The 16,384-nt window shown below is 41.1% G+C and overlaps 2 protein-coding genes across 2 annotated transcripts in view; both read left to right on the top strand.

Moving 5' to 3' along the window:
• The window catches only part of LOC133551955 (class I histocompatibility antigen, F10 alpha chain-like), a 97,521-nt gene that overhangs the window by 55,659 nt on the left and 25,478 nt on the right, over positions 1-16,384 (top strand). The window lies entirely within an intron of this gene.
• LOC133551946 (class I histocompatibility antigen, F10 alpha chain-like) lies at positions 4,544-8,739 on the top strand. Its single transcript, XM_061899159.1, has 4 exons — positions 4,544-4,874; positions 5,149-5,427; positions 7,130-7,711; positions 7,931-8,739. The coding sequence occupies exons 1-4, from the start codon at positions 4,559-4,561 to the stop codon at positions 7,954-7,956; spliced, it is 1,203 nt and encodes a 400-aa protein (XP_061755143.1). The 5' UTR covers positions 4,544-4,558; the 3' UTR covers positions 7,957-8,739.

Raw genomic sequence — 16,384 nt, 5'->3', positions numbered from 1 at the left:
GTACACTAACAATCTGATTGGTGAGGCAGAACTTGATAAGTGGCCTTACCTCCAAGGCATTAAAATTCCTCGGATAACTGCCAACGTGGACCTGTTAATTGGTACCAACGCCTCAAAGTGAATGGAACCACGGGAGGTGATTAACAGCCACGGAGATGGACCTTATGCTGTCAGAACCCTATTGGGGTGGGTGATTAATGGGCCATTACAAGGCAATGACACGCCCCACAGTTACTGTTAACAGTTTGGAGGAACCGCTTATGAACCAGTACATGCATGATTTCAATGAGCAGGGATCCAAAGATCAAAAGGATATGTCAAAAAAGGAAAAGAAGCCCAAGATAGAGAAGCCCAGCAGGAAGACACCAAAAAGAAAACGGAGCGCAGATGACAGTGACGGTGAAAGAAAAGTCAGTCGAATGCGAACAATACGCCAGGCAGTCTCCAAGGCCGTGTCGAAACAGCGGGAAATCCTTCTGGGTGACGGAGGCCGTGAGGATGAAGAGCAGGATGACCCAGAGGAAGCTTACCTGGATCCTGATGAGTCTGGCAGTGATGAAGACTTCATGACGAGGACAGCGACTATGGCAAGTCCAAAAAGAGAAGAGTTCCCCGAAAGAGGAGGAAGAAAACGACCCCGAGAGTCCTTTGGGAGAAGAAGAGGAGGAAACTGAGAAGAAAAAAAAGCTCTCCTACCCCCAAGGTGACGAAGAAAGCTGATGGCCAGGAGTAGGAAAAGAAGACAGCTACAGTCTACATGTACTGTTGGTAATAGATCACCTGTATTGGATGTGCATAAGGAAATGGAGGCAGAGGCAATATATCGCTGACCTTTTTTGGAACAGGTGGTTTCACGAATATTTACCGTTGCTACAAGAGCGACAAAAGTGGACAAATGAAAAAAGTTTGTCTGCAAACAAAAAGGATTATCATCTAAAGACCTGTTACAAAGATATGCCTTCTAGGTGAAGGTATTGAGTAAATTAACTGCATTATTGCAAAAGGGAACATGAAAACCAAAGAAAGAGGTGTTTGTTTTTGGTATTATGGCTCTATTTTTGTTTTATCGATTCCAAATTAAATCGCTCTGTTCGTCACGCCAGCAGCAATTAGGGGCTGGTGTGTTAGAGCCAAATACACTTTCTGTCTGTCAAATTGATGACGTCACTCAAGGGGTTGGCTCCAAGGCCAAGTGCCCGGATATTTAGGGAGGAGTCAGGATCTTGCCCAGGTGTTGCTGAGTAGAGGCGCAACAGTTTTTGACTGTGCCAGGCTAGTGTTTGTTTGCTCCCGTGTATTTTCCGTTTTTGAACAAAGTGTGTTATATAATTGTGACTTTATGTTAGTAAATATTTTGGTTAAACATGGACACAATTCTGGGCCTCAATTATTAGCCGGTTGCACACGTCTGAACTAGCTTCATTTATATTCGGCAACCAGTAGCAGTAAAAGTATAGGACTTTACCGCTACAGGGGTTTTGGATATTAATTATGAAATGTTGTTCCTAGATTACATCCATGCTAATAAAAAAAAAACTGCAATGATGTATATTACAGACAAAAAGTTACACACTTTATCCCATGCCTGTGCAACAGCAAACATCTGGGCCCCTGTAGAGGGGGTCCAGACTGAGGCCAAGGGAAACAAACCTCATAGCCATACCACACATAAACATGTGTGTAAGAGGGAAACGTCAAAGAACACAAAGGACATTAAAGACTTTAAAAGATGAGAGCTGATGCAACCAGATGCAAAAGTAAAACAACAACAAAAAACAAACATATACACTCTGTGGTGTTCCACGCCAACGTCTGCTGTGGTGGGGGGAGTATGGCCGGAGACAGGAGCAGACCCAACAAAGCAACCAAGAGAGCCAAGTCCGCATGGATGAACGAGGATAGATAGAAGGATAGTACTTTATTGATTCCTTCAGTAGAGTTCCCTCGGGAAAATTTAAAATTCCAGTTGCACTGTACAGAACTTTGATCAAATTTAAAAAGTAAATCATAAATAAGAAGGGCATGTGTTATTGTTTTGCATCCCGTCATCCTCGTACAGGGGTGTCCAAAGTGTGGCCCGGGGGCCATTTGCGGCCCGCGGGTAATTTTGTAATGGCCAAAGCAAATTCTAAAAATACAATAAAAAATAAAAAAAGTGCTATTAAAGAGCAAACAGGTGAAATGTGACAAGAAAATGTTGCAATGTTTACTCTAATAACACAAAGCTGCCATCTAGGCTGTTGTTTACTAAAAAAATAACAATAAATCAAAATCAATGTCATTATGGATTATTGACCTATTCAAGGCTCCAACGACGCCACATTAAATATTCCACTTTGAGATATTTTTGGGGGAAAATGTTGCATATTTTGTGTTTGCCATATAAAAAAGAAAAAACATAAACACCAATAATATATATATATATAATTGATGGATGGATCTGAAGTTCATCTGAAGATGATTGTGTTTAAAGTTAACAGTAAAAAAATATATATTTTGTTATTTCTAACGAGTAGGACACTTTTGGATCTCCAATAATTTCAGTAGGATTTTTCTTTTGTGTCATTTCTAAAAAATAAAAATAAATTAAAATCAATGTTTTTATGTGTTGAATTTTTTAAGGCTCCAATTATTATATACTCTCAAATATTCCTCTTTAAAATTCTATTGGGGGAAACTATTGCATATTTTGTGTTTTTTTTCCCATAACAAAACAGGGTTTTCTTTGACAAAAAGGGAATACAACTTAAATCTTTGAAAAGGTTATATTGACAGATAGACCTAATGTTGATCTACAGATTTAAACCTGGAATAATAATAATACAAAATAATGACACATTTTAAATATTTTTTTGAACAAAATCCTTTGGGGTCCCTGGGATGAAGCCTGAGTGGAGGCCTAAATGTATATTTTTATACATATATTGAATATGTTATATAGCAAAGTAAAAGTTGTGTTTCTTATCTAAGTAAATGTAACTCGTTACTACTCACCTACGTGGATAAGTGTGTTCACCTTTGACAGGTACGACAAAATAAAAATAAAAATGATCACCATCGAGTTCAATGTTTGGCTTTACCGTGTCTACTTTTACTTTCACTTTCTTTGATATTCTGCCAGCAGAAGCGTCTGCCTCACACTTTTCCCCCACGTTCAGCACTTTGGCCACAGCGAGTCCATCTCATGAAGGCTTTCTGCTGACTTTTTTACTCAGGATGAAACTTCCTGATGCAACCCTGGCCGGGAATCGAACCCATGCGAGGCAGATGCGTGTCCCGTTACCCCAGCAGGGACGCCTCACGCTTGGGAGACATAACGGAGGTGAAAGTTAAGACGTGAAATAAAAAGAAGTGAGGATGTCCTGGGGTGTAGCGACTTTATGTCTATCAATCATTATTTGTATTGATGCTTTCTTGAGAGGACTACAATACGATCACTGATCGGATGTTCCAGCCCTGTCATTACTTTTAACTCTCAATCTCACCTTCATTCCTCTTTCTTTCTTTTCTTTCCAAGTTTGGCGGCCAACTTGACACACCTTTTTGTTGTCAAGTCACGTGATTTCCCAGAAAAGCCACACAAGCATTTACCTGACGTGGCCACAAGGGGCGCTCTCTAGTGAGTCCAGTAGAAGACTTCTTGTCAGTTGACTGCTGCCACTTTTCTGTGCAGAATAGCGTTTCGTTTTCTCTCCTCACTGTGACGTCACAGAATGCTGACTCCTCATTGGCTCAGGTGGAGTATTATAAAAAGAGCCTCGACAGTTCCTGGTTCATTTTTCCTGTTTGCGAGTCAAGCGAGTGTTCGTCACTTTTGTCTTTCTCTGCGGGATTAAAAGTGGCAAACATCTTTTTGTTTCGCGCTGACATCATGAACTTGTTTTTATTCTTTCTTCTGGTCGTGCAAATGCACAGCGTGACGCCTGGTAAGTCCTTTTTATAAGTTTATTAATATTTTACTCATAAATCCTCTTTGTGCCTTCACTTATTTGACTTCTGATAGTTTCTCTTACTTATTAATTAAATTATTGTTGTATTATTCAAGCCCTTTTTTACTTAATCCTGGTTATTTTTAAACATATTTTATTGTTTTCCCTTTTTCTAAGTAAAATTCAAAATGTTCCAAGAAGGTTACAGAAGCTGAGAAATCCATTTAAGCTCTTTATTGATTTTCACTTTAGTGTTTCTTGTTCAAAGACTTATTTTTTCCAAGGCTTGTAAGAACGAACACAAATCTTCAAACACGGAAGTGTCAGAAACTAATCAAGTGTAGTAACATCACCCCGCCACAAGATGTCAGTAAGAGTCGACATCAAATGGGCAGAACAGGTTGTGTTCAACTCTGTTGTACTTTTTATTCAGCCTCCATTGTAGAAAATATATGTTTATTTTTAAAATGTTCAAACTGTCAACAGATGTTAGTAATATTATTAATGTGTTGTATTTGTCATAGAACATGTGAGTCTTGACTGTGATATCTAGCAGTGTTTGATGTTCACTTTAAGACCCGACTGAAGACGGAAGGAGCTAAAATATTCACAGTGCAAAATTGTTGAACATGAAACAAAATAATAAAAAGTCATCCTGTTGTTGTGTTCTTCTTTCAGTGATTCACACGCTGCAGTATTTCTCCACTGTGTCCTCTCAAGTTCCAAACTTCCCAGAGTATGTGGAGGTTGGTTATGTTGATGGAGTTCAGATTGATCACTATGACAGCAACAGCAGGAAAGCAGAAGCCAAACAGGACTGGATGAACAAAATCACAGCAGAGGATCCAAAATACTGGCAGAGACAAACAGAGATCAGTGTTGGTAATGAGTTGACTGACAAACACAACCTTGAAGTTCTTAAGAAGCGTTTCAACCAAACTGGAGGTTTGTTTATGTTGAACTTTCTACTACTTAAATGTATTTGATGTACTCTTTTTATACTGTAGTAAACACACATTACTGCACTGATACTTGTCTCTGTCCATCCCATAAAAACCTACACTAATACTGTGTGTGTGTGTGTGTGTGTGTGTGTGTGTGTGTGTGTGTGTGTGTGTGTGTGTGTGTGTGTGTGTGTGTGTGTGTGTGTGTGTGTGTGTGTGTGTGTGTGTGTGTGTGTGTGTGTGTGTGTGTGTGTGTGTGTGTGTGTGTGTCTCAGGTGTTCACATTCTCCAGTGGATGTCTGGATGTGAATGGAATGATGAGACTGATGAAGTTAAAGGTTGGCATCAGGAAGGTTATGATGGAGAAGATTTCATATCGTTGGACATGAAGACATGGACATTTACTGCAGCAAAACAACAAGCTTTCCCCACCAAACTCAAGTTGGACCATGACAAACATCTACTAGAATACTATAAGTTTTACTACACTGAGGAATGTCCTTCTTACTTGAAGAAGTATGTGAACAATGGGAAGGAGGTCCTAATGAGAACAGGTAGAAACACAACATGTACTTTCACCTTTTAACTTGTTAGCACTCCCCCTATAGGAACATTACTGACATTACACCCTGTCTCTTTATACTCTTCTCTCTTTCTCTCACCTTCTCTCCATCTTTACCTTCGTTCTAACCTTCTCTCCATCTTTACCTTTGTTCTCACCTTCTCTCCATCTTTTCCTCCATCATCACCTTTTCTCCATCTTTACCTCCACTCTAACCTTCTCTCCATCCTTACCTCCATTCTCTCCATCTTTATATCCTTCTCTTGATCTATACCTTCATTCTCTCCTTCTCTCCATCTTTACCTTATTCTCTCCATCCCTCCATCTTTCCCTCCATCCTCACCTTCTATCCACCTTTACCTCCATTCTTCCCTTCTCTCCATCTTTACCTCCATCCACACGTTCTCTCCATCTTTACCTCCATCCACACGTTCTCTCCATCTTTACCTCCATCCACATGTTCTCTCCATCTTTACCTCTGTTCTCACCTTTTCTCCATCTTTACCTCTTTTCTCCCCTTCTCTCCATCTATACCTTTATTCTCCCCTTCTCTCTATTTGTACCACCATTCTCTCCATATTTACCTCCATCCACACGTTCTCTCCATCTTAACCTGCTTTCTCACCTTCTCTCCATCTGTACATCATTCTCTCCTTCTCTCCATCTTTACCTCCATTCTCTCCTTCTCTCCATGTTTACCTTATTCTCTCCTTCCCTCCATCTTTACCTGCGTTCTCCCTTTCTCTCCATCTTTACCTCCATCCACACGTTCTCTCCATCTTTACCTCTGTTCTCGCCTTCTCTCCATCTTTACCTCTGTTCTCATTTTCTGTCCATCTTTACCTCCATCCACTCTCTCACTCCATTTTGACCTCCGTCCACAAGTTCTCTCCATATATACCTCCTTCTCTCCATCTTTACTTCCATTCTCCCCTTCTCTCCATCTTTACCTCCATCCACTCTCTCCCTCCATCTTTACCTCTGTTCACACCTTCTCTCCATCTTTACCTCTGTTCACACCTTCTATCCATCTTTACCTCTGTTCACACCTTCTCTCCATCTTTACCTCCGTCCACACCTTCTCTCTATTTGTACCCCCATTTTCTCCATCTTTACCTCCGTCCTCACCTTCTCTCCAGCTTTACCTCAATCTAGACTTTCTTTCCATCTTTACCTCCATCCACTCTCTCACTCCATCTTTACCTCCATTATTACCTTTTCTTCCATATTTACTTTAATCTACACTTTCTGTCCATCTTTACCTCCATCCACACCTTCACTCCATCTTTGCCTCCATCCACACCTTCTCTCCATTTTAACCTCCGTCCACAAATTCTCTCCATATTTACCTCCGTTATTACCTTATCTCCATCTTTACTTTAATCTACAATTTCTGTCCATCTTTACCTCCATCCACACCTTCTCTCCATCTTTGCCTCCATCCACACCTTCTGTCCATCTTTACTTCCATCCACACTTTCTCTCCATCTTTACCTCCATCCACACATTCTTTCCATCCACACCTTCTCTCGATCTTTACCTCCATCCCCACCTTCTCTCCATTTTTACCTCCATCCACACATTCTCTCCATCCACACCTTCTCTCCATCTTTACCTCCGTCCACACCTTCTCTCCATCCACACCTTCTCCCCACGTTGTCCTGTGTTCACACGTGACATCACTTCCTGTGCAGAGCTTCCAGAGGTGTTCCTGCTCCAGAAGACGCCGTCCTCTCCGGTCAGCTGCATGGCGACAGGTTTCTACCCCGACGGTGCCGACCTGTTTTGGAGGAAAGACGGCGAGCAGATCTTCGAGGACGTGGAGCACGGAGAGATACTCCCCAACCACGACGGAACCTTCCAGATGTCGGTGGCGCTGAAAGTGGAGGTGACGGCCGACGTGGAGGGCAAGTACGAATGTGTGTTTCAGCTGTCAGGCGTCAAGGAGGACTTGGTCACCAAGCTGGAGAGAAGAAGCATCCTGAGCAACGCAAGCCATGAAGGTGAGAAAGACACATTTAGTTGGAGATGTTTCCCATCACAAGTCCACCTGTCACCATTATTGATCCATGTCACCATGACAACGCTTGACGTCTGCATGCAAAGTAGTCATGAAGGTTTCCTCTTCATGCTTTGTCACTCCACTTGTGCTTTTTTGCTCTCCACAGACAACTTGAGCGTCGCCCTCGCTGCCACGGCGGCGGTCCTCGCTGTGGCGGCCATCATCATCATCATCATCATCATGGTCATGGTCAGGCGTCACAGAAACAGACAAGGTGAGGGACGCCAATGTCCTCTGTCTTCTTCTTCTCGGTGCACTCGGTCCAGGCCGTGAGTTGATGCTTTCATCCGGGCTGCAAAGGTGCGGCCATCTTTTAGTTGCCTTCCAGCCAAACACTCAAAGATCCACAGAGACAGAGCGCACACTCTCACGTAGAAACACGGCGTGACGTGAGGGGAAAAGTCCACTTCACCTTGTTTCTCTTTCATTTCAGCCCAGTACGATCCAGCTGGTAAGTAAAACCTCTTTTCTTTGAGCCGCAAGAAACAAAGCCGTGGTGAAGCGTCACTCACATGGAGGTCTGATGTGGACCTTTGTTACAAGTTTAGCCGGAAAAGCCCAACTGGAGCTGACTCCTTCACAATAAAAGTCCCTCCTGTGAGCACACGCAATACAAAGTCTGGCATATCTCACTTTTGACAGGAGTCCTCATGATGAGGATCAGCCAAATGAGACATCAAGTGTGCTGACTCGTCATGTTTCCAAGTCACACCTCAAAGATCTGATGTGAGTGACGAGGCACCTTCTGGATGTTCTTCCTTCACCGTTTGCGTTTGTCCCGCAGCTCGCCACGGCGGCGTGGAGCTCGACGAGAACGTGCAGGCGGCTGAAGGCTGAGTAAGCTCACATGGACTGTCTGCACCTCCAAATGTTCTTGTGTGAAGATAATGTTCAACTTGGATTCACCTGCTTCTGTCGGGAATGTGCTGAGTGGTCTTCTTCCTCCAGGATGCTTTGTGCACTGGAACACAGGGAGATGTCTCCATCGCTGAGGGACGTCATCACACTCGGAGATGAGATGGAGATGTGCTTTGTTCTTCGTCCGACTGCTCCTCACGCTATTCCATGTATTCTTCTTTGGCCGTTAAAAGACTTTCAAGATCAAACGCTGGTGGCTGTAAAATCGCACGTTTCATGGCCTTGACGTCATGACGAGGATTTCTTCTTTTCTTTCAATGGCCGCTGCTTATGATCAATATCACATTGTGTCACATCTCTGTCAATAAATCCGTTTTTTCTCCACTCGCCTCGCACTGCTTTCTTGGGGACCAGGAAGAGTCTCAGTCATAAAAATTGTAGAAGTAGTTCATTTTTGTTTGTTTTTACTTTTTCATTCAACACTTAAATCCCTTGATCAATTTCAGGTTTATCCGTCCTTATCAGTCTTTTTTTTTTTTTTCATGTTTTACGCCATTTTTGTCAAAACCTTGTTTTGTTATGGCAAAACCACAAAATAATTTTCACTCAACGTAATTGCAATCTTAAATATGTCAATAATTCATAACATCATCGATTTTAATTCATTATTTTTTTTGAGCAATGACAATTAAAACTTGTCCCACTGAAATTATTAGGATCCAAACGGGCCCCACTCATAAAAATAAGTCAAACATTTATTTTTACTTTCAACACTTAAGTCCCTCGATAAACTTCAGATCCATCCCTCGTTTCTGTGACGACCTGTCACGTCAGGTGTCACGCGGTCTGTTTGCGTTTGTGTTTATCTCCTAGTCGGCGCTCTTATTTTGGTCCCACTTCCTGTTTGTCTCCCTGAGCCCTTTTCCCTCCTCACCTGTCGCTAATTGGCAGCCTGGCCACACCTGGTCATGGGGTGAGGGTGATGGGTCAAATGCAGAGGAAAATCTCACCACACCTAGTGTGTGTGTGACAATCATTGGTACTTTTACTTTAATCAACTGGCTTCTATTTATGCCTGCCTCGCCCTCCAGTCAGGGCTCAAGGATTGTTTTGTGAAACGTTACTTTGGTTTTTCTGTATGCTGCTTATGCTTCTGTGCACTTCCCTGCTGCACCTCCTTGTGCTCCCTGTGGGAATTAAAAGACTCTCACCTGCACGTCGTCCTCCTGTCTCCTGCATCTTGGGGTCACAACTAGAGCAGCCATGCAAGTACATGACAGCTTCTTCATTTCTGTTTTTTTTTTTTTTTTGCCCTATTAGTCAAACCCCCTTTTTTTTTGTACGATAAACACAAAATATCCTATAAAAATACTCTTTAGTCAAATTTTGTATGTGACGTAATTGGAGCCATGACTAGTTTAAATAATTTGTAACAACATTGAGTTTGATTCATTATTATTTTTGAGCAATGACAGCTTTAAAGAGAAAACAACCTGCATGGCAGCTTTATTAGACTCAACAATGCAACTTTTCTTTGTTCCATTTCACATGTTTTCACCTCTTTTATTCCACTATTTAGGTTTTTTTTTTATACACTATCTGTAGAATGTGTCGTGTATGAGCTTATATGGGACATAATGTATAATATTTCTAATTCTTTATTTCTTTTTCATGCCTTTTTAACCTGAGTCTTTCAAGCAAAAGCGTTCCAAAAATCAGCAAACCCGCCTTTCTTCTTCCTCCGTCAAAAGTAGGTGAATCCACAAATATAAATAACTACAGACCGATTTCCAAATTGGGTTAATGTTGAATGTCCAATCCAAGATGGCCGACAGGACTGTCTTTTGTTTGTCTGCTTGTCAAAGTGGTCTGAATTTCTATGTGTTTTAGTCTCTTTTTTTGGCCAATTTAAGTAAATTGCACTAGTTTTAAGCGTAACAATTGATGAATGAAGGCTTACTTCCAAAAAGTGGTATTTCTGACTGCTTTTGTTGTCTTTGGAAATCTGGAGGCCTCTGACCTGCAGAAGCCGGGGGATGTTTTGCTAGCTGAAATTTTGGCCTTCCATCTGCCACAGTCTGGATCTATACTAGTCTCAGCTTGGCCTTCCACTACCTACAGTCTGAGTCGACTGGCTTCATCTTGGCCTTCCGTCTTCCACGGCCTGGATCCATCTTAGCCTCAGACTGACTAAAGCTGGGCCTCTGCTAGCCTTAGCTTGGTCTTCCAACTCTTGTAGCTTGGACATCTGAACTTTGATTATTGGACCTGGGTAGGTAGTAAAACAATTTAACAATGACTTTGACAAAAGCTTTCTATTTAATATTAATGCTTTTTCCTGGAATTGTTTTCTGCAATTGTAGTGGGGTACCTGACCAGGTGCTCCACCAACCTTTAACTCTACCAAACGCAATAACAATCACCTGGTCCTTTGAAACTACAGCATTTACACAAAGGTTATTGATATCCACATGTGGGTCAGTGCTAAATAATTCTAACCAGCTTCAGTTATGGTGTATTTCTGTGTTAAACAGATGGTTTTCTCCTTCTGATATTACTCATTTTGATATTGTGAAGCCAAATAATGTTGTCATGAGGTCACCTTGCCATATGAAACGGAAAATCTTTATATTGTTCTGACTTCTGCTATCAGGCAATGTGCAACCAAACCCAGGCCCAGCTTTATACAACATCAGTACTCCTGATGAACTTAGAGCTAGGTCAGGTCTTGGTTTAATTCATTCAAATATTACAAGCCTACTGCCAAAATTAGACTTGGTCAAAATTTGGATTCAAACAACCAATGCAGATATATTTATTTTATCAGAAACCTGGCTAAGTAAAGCAGTCTCTGACAAGGACATTGCTATAAATGGATACAATGTCTTCCGATGCGATCGTCCTCGAAAAGGTGGAGGGGTGGCTATGTATATAAAAAACAGATTTAATGTTACTTTATTATCATCACTGTCAATCACTAAACCATTTGAACTCCTTGCCCTGCAGCTTGAATTCTCGCATGGCCAAACTCTCGCAATTGTAGGGTGTTATAGACCTCCCTATGCCTCCACTGAAGCCCTTGCCTCTCTTGAATCCTTTATGAGTGGACTAGTGAACTTCTCTTGGTTGGTGATTTAAATTTTGACTGGTTGACTTCCTCTGCTTATAACCTTAAAGCTGTATGCAACACACTAAATTTAACTCAATTAATCACTTCCCCACCTCGACCCAATACTAAAAACCCCTCAAAATCATCTTTACTTGATCTAATTCTAACCAACGCTCCCCATAAGTACACTGGTACTGGGGTGTTTGTCAATGACTTGAGTGATCATTGTACAATTGCAGCTGTAGGAAACTGCAAGCTACCAAAATCAAAACCCATTATTACATGCAAAAGAGATATTAACATTTTTTGCCTCCCAGCTTTTATATACGACTTAGCTGCCTTTGAGTGGAACAGAGTTGCTTTAATTGATGATATTGAGATAGCGTTGAAATACTTTTATAACGAATTTCAACGTATAGTCAATAAACATGCTCCCTTTCGAAAATTTAGAGTTAAAGGTCAAAATCAGGGGCGTCGCCAAACATATTTCACTGGGGCACGTGCCCCACTGTTGATCTGCAGTGCCCCAGTAAAAATGTCGCCAATAAAAAAAAAACGCTTCAGAGTTTTAAGTCTACATAACATAGACAACAGCGCACATACTACTTAGTATGGTAATTGATTGCTACTGTATTCACTCCACGAAACAGTGAGCACATGGCTACTTAATATGGTAATTTATTCACGTGTGGATCAAGACTTCGGTTGCGAGAGAGAGAGAGGTGGGAGGGGGGATTCGAATCACTGCGTGAGGTAGGTAATGTTAGCCAACAACAATTTGTTAATTACATTATTTTTATTTTTATTTGACTCAAACTGTAACTCCTAGATGGATTTAAGAAAGTTATTGGCCCGCAGCAGGGAAGAAGCAGCAAGGAATGAGAGATGTAAGTGAAGTCCTAGCTAGCTAGGCAACATCATTGTCTTGAGTTGATGCTAAGTTAGCTAACGTTATTCCTTGTATCAAGACAAACATATTCATTTGCTGTACGAGCTGTCGGGGCAATTTCCAATCAACATGAAACATCATGTTGGTTATTGTCTGCTGCTTCTGCATCAATGATGATTTGGAGTCAGCATGTGTGAGTTGAGTGCTTCTCAAATGGTTTATCTTCAGGAAGAAAAACATTTTTCCATATCAAGTTATCAGCCAAATTTTTAAATCATTCAAGTTTATTTCACAGAAAAATAGCACAGTAGACTTGACTTAAGCGCTGTGACTTTGACTAAAATAATCTTGTTTTGTCACCAGAAAAAATAGTAACATTTCTGTATTTGTTTTCAGAAAGATGGCTGAAAAATATCGGGTTTTGTTGCCCCATTTAGATTTTTAAAAAATATATTTCCATGTCTGTCCTGAGTCCTCCTCCAACTTGTTAGTCGGTTTGCCTTTTGCTAAAATACTCACTAATAGTCACTAGAAAAAAGGCTAAAATAATCTGGTTTTGTTGCCACAATTTGATTTTTTCTCCCTAAACTTTTTTTTTTTCATGCACACATCTGACTGAAAATGACACACAATCCACTTTTATGTCGCGACCCAGCAGTTGGGAACCACTGGTCAACTGTATAACAGTTACTGTAATATTTCCATGTCTGTCCAGAGTGATTGACCACTTTGCAAAAATGAAAAGGAGACGTTACAGTTTACTTCTCAGAAAATGATTCCCTGAACAGACACACAACAGTTGTTCATTTATTCTACTACTGTGGCTTTATTGTTTTGTGTATATTTTATAGTTGTGTGTATCTGAAATAGGATTAGCCACATTGCCATAAATGGAAATTAAATAATATAAAAGAACCCAGAGATGTAGGGGTGCTTTATTTTTTGTTTTACTTTTGTCGATGTTAAATTTGCAGATGATTACTGCAATAAATATTTCAAAAAGATTCATTGCTCTTCCTTTTTGCTTTTACCAGTAGCAGTTTAGAAGTCTGGAGTAAAAAAAGTGCACAAGTAGGTCAAATGCATGAGTTAATTTCAGGTGGTTCATCAAAGATCCATACAACATCATCTGATATGATTTCATAGTTTAAAGCACTATTTATGTATTTTTTATGATAAATAAGTGCTAAAAATGGTTTTGCTTGCGCGCTTTGCACGCTCACATGGATTATTTGTGCCCCAGGTGTGCCCCAGTACAGTATTAGGTCTAGTGACGCCCCTGGTGGAAATAATCCCTGGTTTACCGCTGCAATTGGAAACCTTCTCAAAGAGAGAGATGTTGCTTGGGCCAGGGCTCGAAAAACAAAGACAGAGGTTGACTGGCTTAGCTTTCGCCAGCTTAGAAATAAATGTACTTCGCTTGTTAAGAGAGCCAAGTCTGATTTTTACCTGCATGAATGCAAAAAACATATCAATGACCCCGAAAAGTTTTGGCAAACCATAAAAGCTTCTTTAAATCATGTGAAAACAAATGACTTTCCATGTCCTTTGATTACTCAATCTGGTACTTTGTCTGATAAGACAACTATATCAAATTGTTTTAATGAGTATTTAGTTTCTGCCGGATTTTTCTTTGAGTCGTTGAATCCTCAATCGTCAAATGTTGGTTTAACTAATGTTAATATCCCAAATACACCACAGGCTGTAATTAGACGCAGCACCTGCACTTGTGACTTCACACCTGTATCAGTATCTGAGGTATACAATGCACTAAAGAGCCTGGACACAACTAAAGCAGCAGGACCGGACCAAATTGAACCCTTTTTCTTAAAAGTGGCTGCTGATTTTATTGCTGAGCCTCTCTCGCATATTTTTAACCTCAGTCTAACAAGTAAAAGCATTCCAAAAATCTGGAAATCAGCCTTTGTTCTTCCCCTGCTAAAAGGGGGTGAACCCACAAATATAAATAATTACAGACCAATTTCTAAATTATGCATTTTAGCAAAATTGTTTGAGAAAACCATCAGTAACCAGCTAAATGAATTTTTTAGAATTAAACAATATTTAATCCCCATTTCAATCGGGTTTTAGAATACAGCATAGCACAGGGGTGGCCAACAAGTCAGAGACTAAGATCCACTTTTTTTTCGGTGTTACTGCAAAGAGCCACATCATACACATGGGTACACATGAACATTATATTTTAATCATGTATGCACGCATACACAGACCTCAGCTCAGACAGATCTAATGAAAATAACCACACCAACATGATAGTATCAGTAATTTTCAACAGTTAACATTGTGTGTCTCACACACACATACTCTCAGTTCAAGCAAGTCCACAAACAATAATAGAATCATTTTCAATAACATCTTTCTCTTACTATGGTGCTTAGTGAGACTTCTGGCATTCCTTATCTTGAACAATCCTCTTCAAATCTGGCTTGTATTCTATTGTTGCCACTCTAAGCAATTCTTTCAAATGAGTGTCAGTCAGAACAGATCGATGCTTTGATTTCACATGTTTCAGGGTAGAAAACACAGACTCGCAGACGTACGTCGACCCAAACATGGACAGTATCTCAAGCGCAGCTCGTTTGATGTTGGGGTATTTTTCAATTGGCACACTTTTCCAGAACTCAACGGTCCCTTCCCTTAAAACAATTTTCAATTGATCCTCCTCACAAAGGTCGATCATCTCCAACTCAGCCGCAGCCTCATCTGTGACGAGCGGGGCTTTCAAACAGTCGGTCTCCCCATTAAATGGGTCGACGAGAAACGTAATCTGTGGTCTTTCAGTTGTAGATCACAGAACCGGGTCACAAAGCTTTGGTGCAGGTTTGCAACCAGTCTTGCATATCTGTCTCTTTTCTTTTCCAGGGCGGCGCTGGTGACTTGCTCACTGGCTTTTAGCAGAGAATGAAAATGTGTTAGATCTTCCTTTTGAATATGCGCCTCGAACAGCTTTAGTTTGTTGACAAACGCAAACACACCTTGCACCATGTCAGGCAGCATTTTTAACTTACCCTGCAGGGTCAGGTTCAGTCTGTCCAAGTGACACAGCATGTCGACTGAAAATGCCAGATCCATAATCCACTGGAGGTCTGAGAGCTCGGGATAGTCCTCGTCCTTCTCTTCCATGAACAGTTTCACAGCATCCAAAAGCTCAAAGAAGTGAGAGAATACCTTGCTTTTTGACCGCCACCTCACAGTGCAGTGCAGCGGCAGGTCACCTGGAAGCCCTTGGTCAAGCTCAGCGATGAGATTCCTGAATTGCCTGTGGTTAAGCGCATGTGTGCGGATGTAGTTGACGATTTCCATCACAGGCTTCATGACGTTGTTTAAATTCAATGATTTAGACACGAGTTGCTCCCTGTGGATGATGCAGTGGAAATTCCAAAAGTTGGGAAATGTTTGATCAGTTTTGCACAGCCCCACAAGACCGTTCACGGAGCCGATCATAGCTGGCGCTCCATCCGTGGCTATTGCAGTTAGTTTTGGTATGGGCAGATTTGCTTTTGCAAACGCAGCCATCATTGCTTCTTTCACATCTATGCCACGGGTTCTGTCTTTTAATGTCACAATATCAAGGAGTTCTTCTTTGAGCATACATTCATTTGACACAGACCGTGCAAATATTGCCAACTGAGGCTTGTCTTGTATGTCACAACTCTCATCCAATGCCACACTAAAATACTCACATGCTTGAAGGTCAGAGTGCAACTGTGATTCAACAGCTGTATTAATATCCGATATTCTGCGTTTAACACTGTGGCGGGAAAGTTGAACGTCTGATACGCTCCGTTTTAGTTTGTCGTCTCCAGGAGCCAAGATTTCAAAGGCGTCAATGAGGCATTTTTTAATGAAGTCCCCTTCGTTGTATGGCTTTTTAGCCCGTGCTATGTTCCAAGCCAGCTGATATGGTCTCCGAGTGTTTCGTAAATTTTTGGAAAAACTGCACCTGCTTTTCTGCCTGGCTTTTCAAAGCGACCAACTTGTTCTTGCGAAGTTCAGTCCCTTTTGGAAAA

Source organism: Nerophis ophidion, linkage group LG04, assembly GCF_033978795.1.
Source record: "Nerophis ophidion isolate RoL-2023_Sa linkage group LG04, RoL_Noph_v1.0, whole genome shotgun sequence".
NCBI classification, from domain to species: Eukaryota; Metazoa; Chordata; class Actinopteri; order Syngnathiformes; family Syngnathidae; genus Nerophis; species Nerophis ophidion.
The sequence above is the reverse complement of the archived record's forward strand: the minus strand, read 5'-3'. Positions and strand labels throughout refer to the sequence as shown.

Excerpts from the sequence above, each read along its gene's own strand:
- LOC133551946 (XM_061899159.1), top strand. The coding sequence starts at position 4,559 with ATGAAACAAAATAATAAAAAGTCATCCTGTTGTTGTGTTCTTCTTTCA. Across the intron at positions 4,875-5,148 it reads GCGTTTCAACCAAACTGGAG|GTGTTCACATTCTCCAGTGG; the intron begins GTTTGTTTATGT and ends TGTGTGTCTCAG. Across the intron at positions 5,428-7,129 it reads GGAGGTCCTAATGAGAACAG|AGCTTCCAGAGGTGTTCCTG; the intron begins GTAGAAACACAA and ends CTTCCTGTGCAG.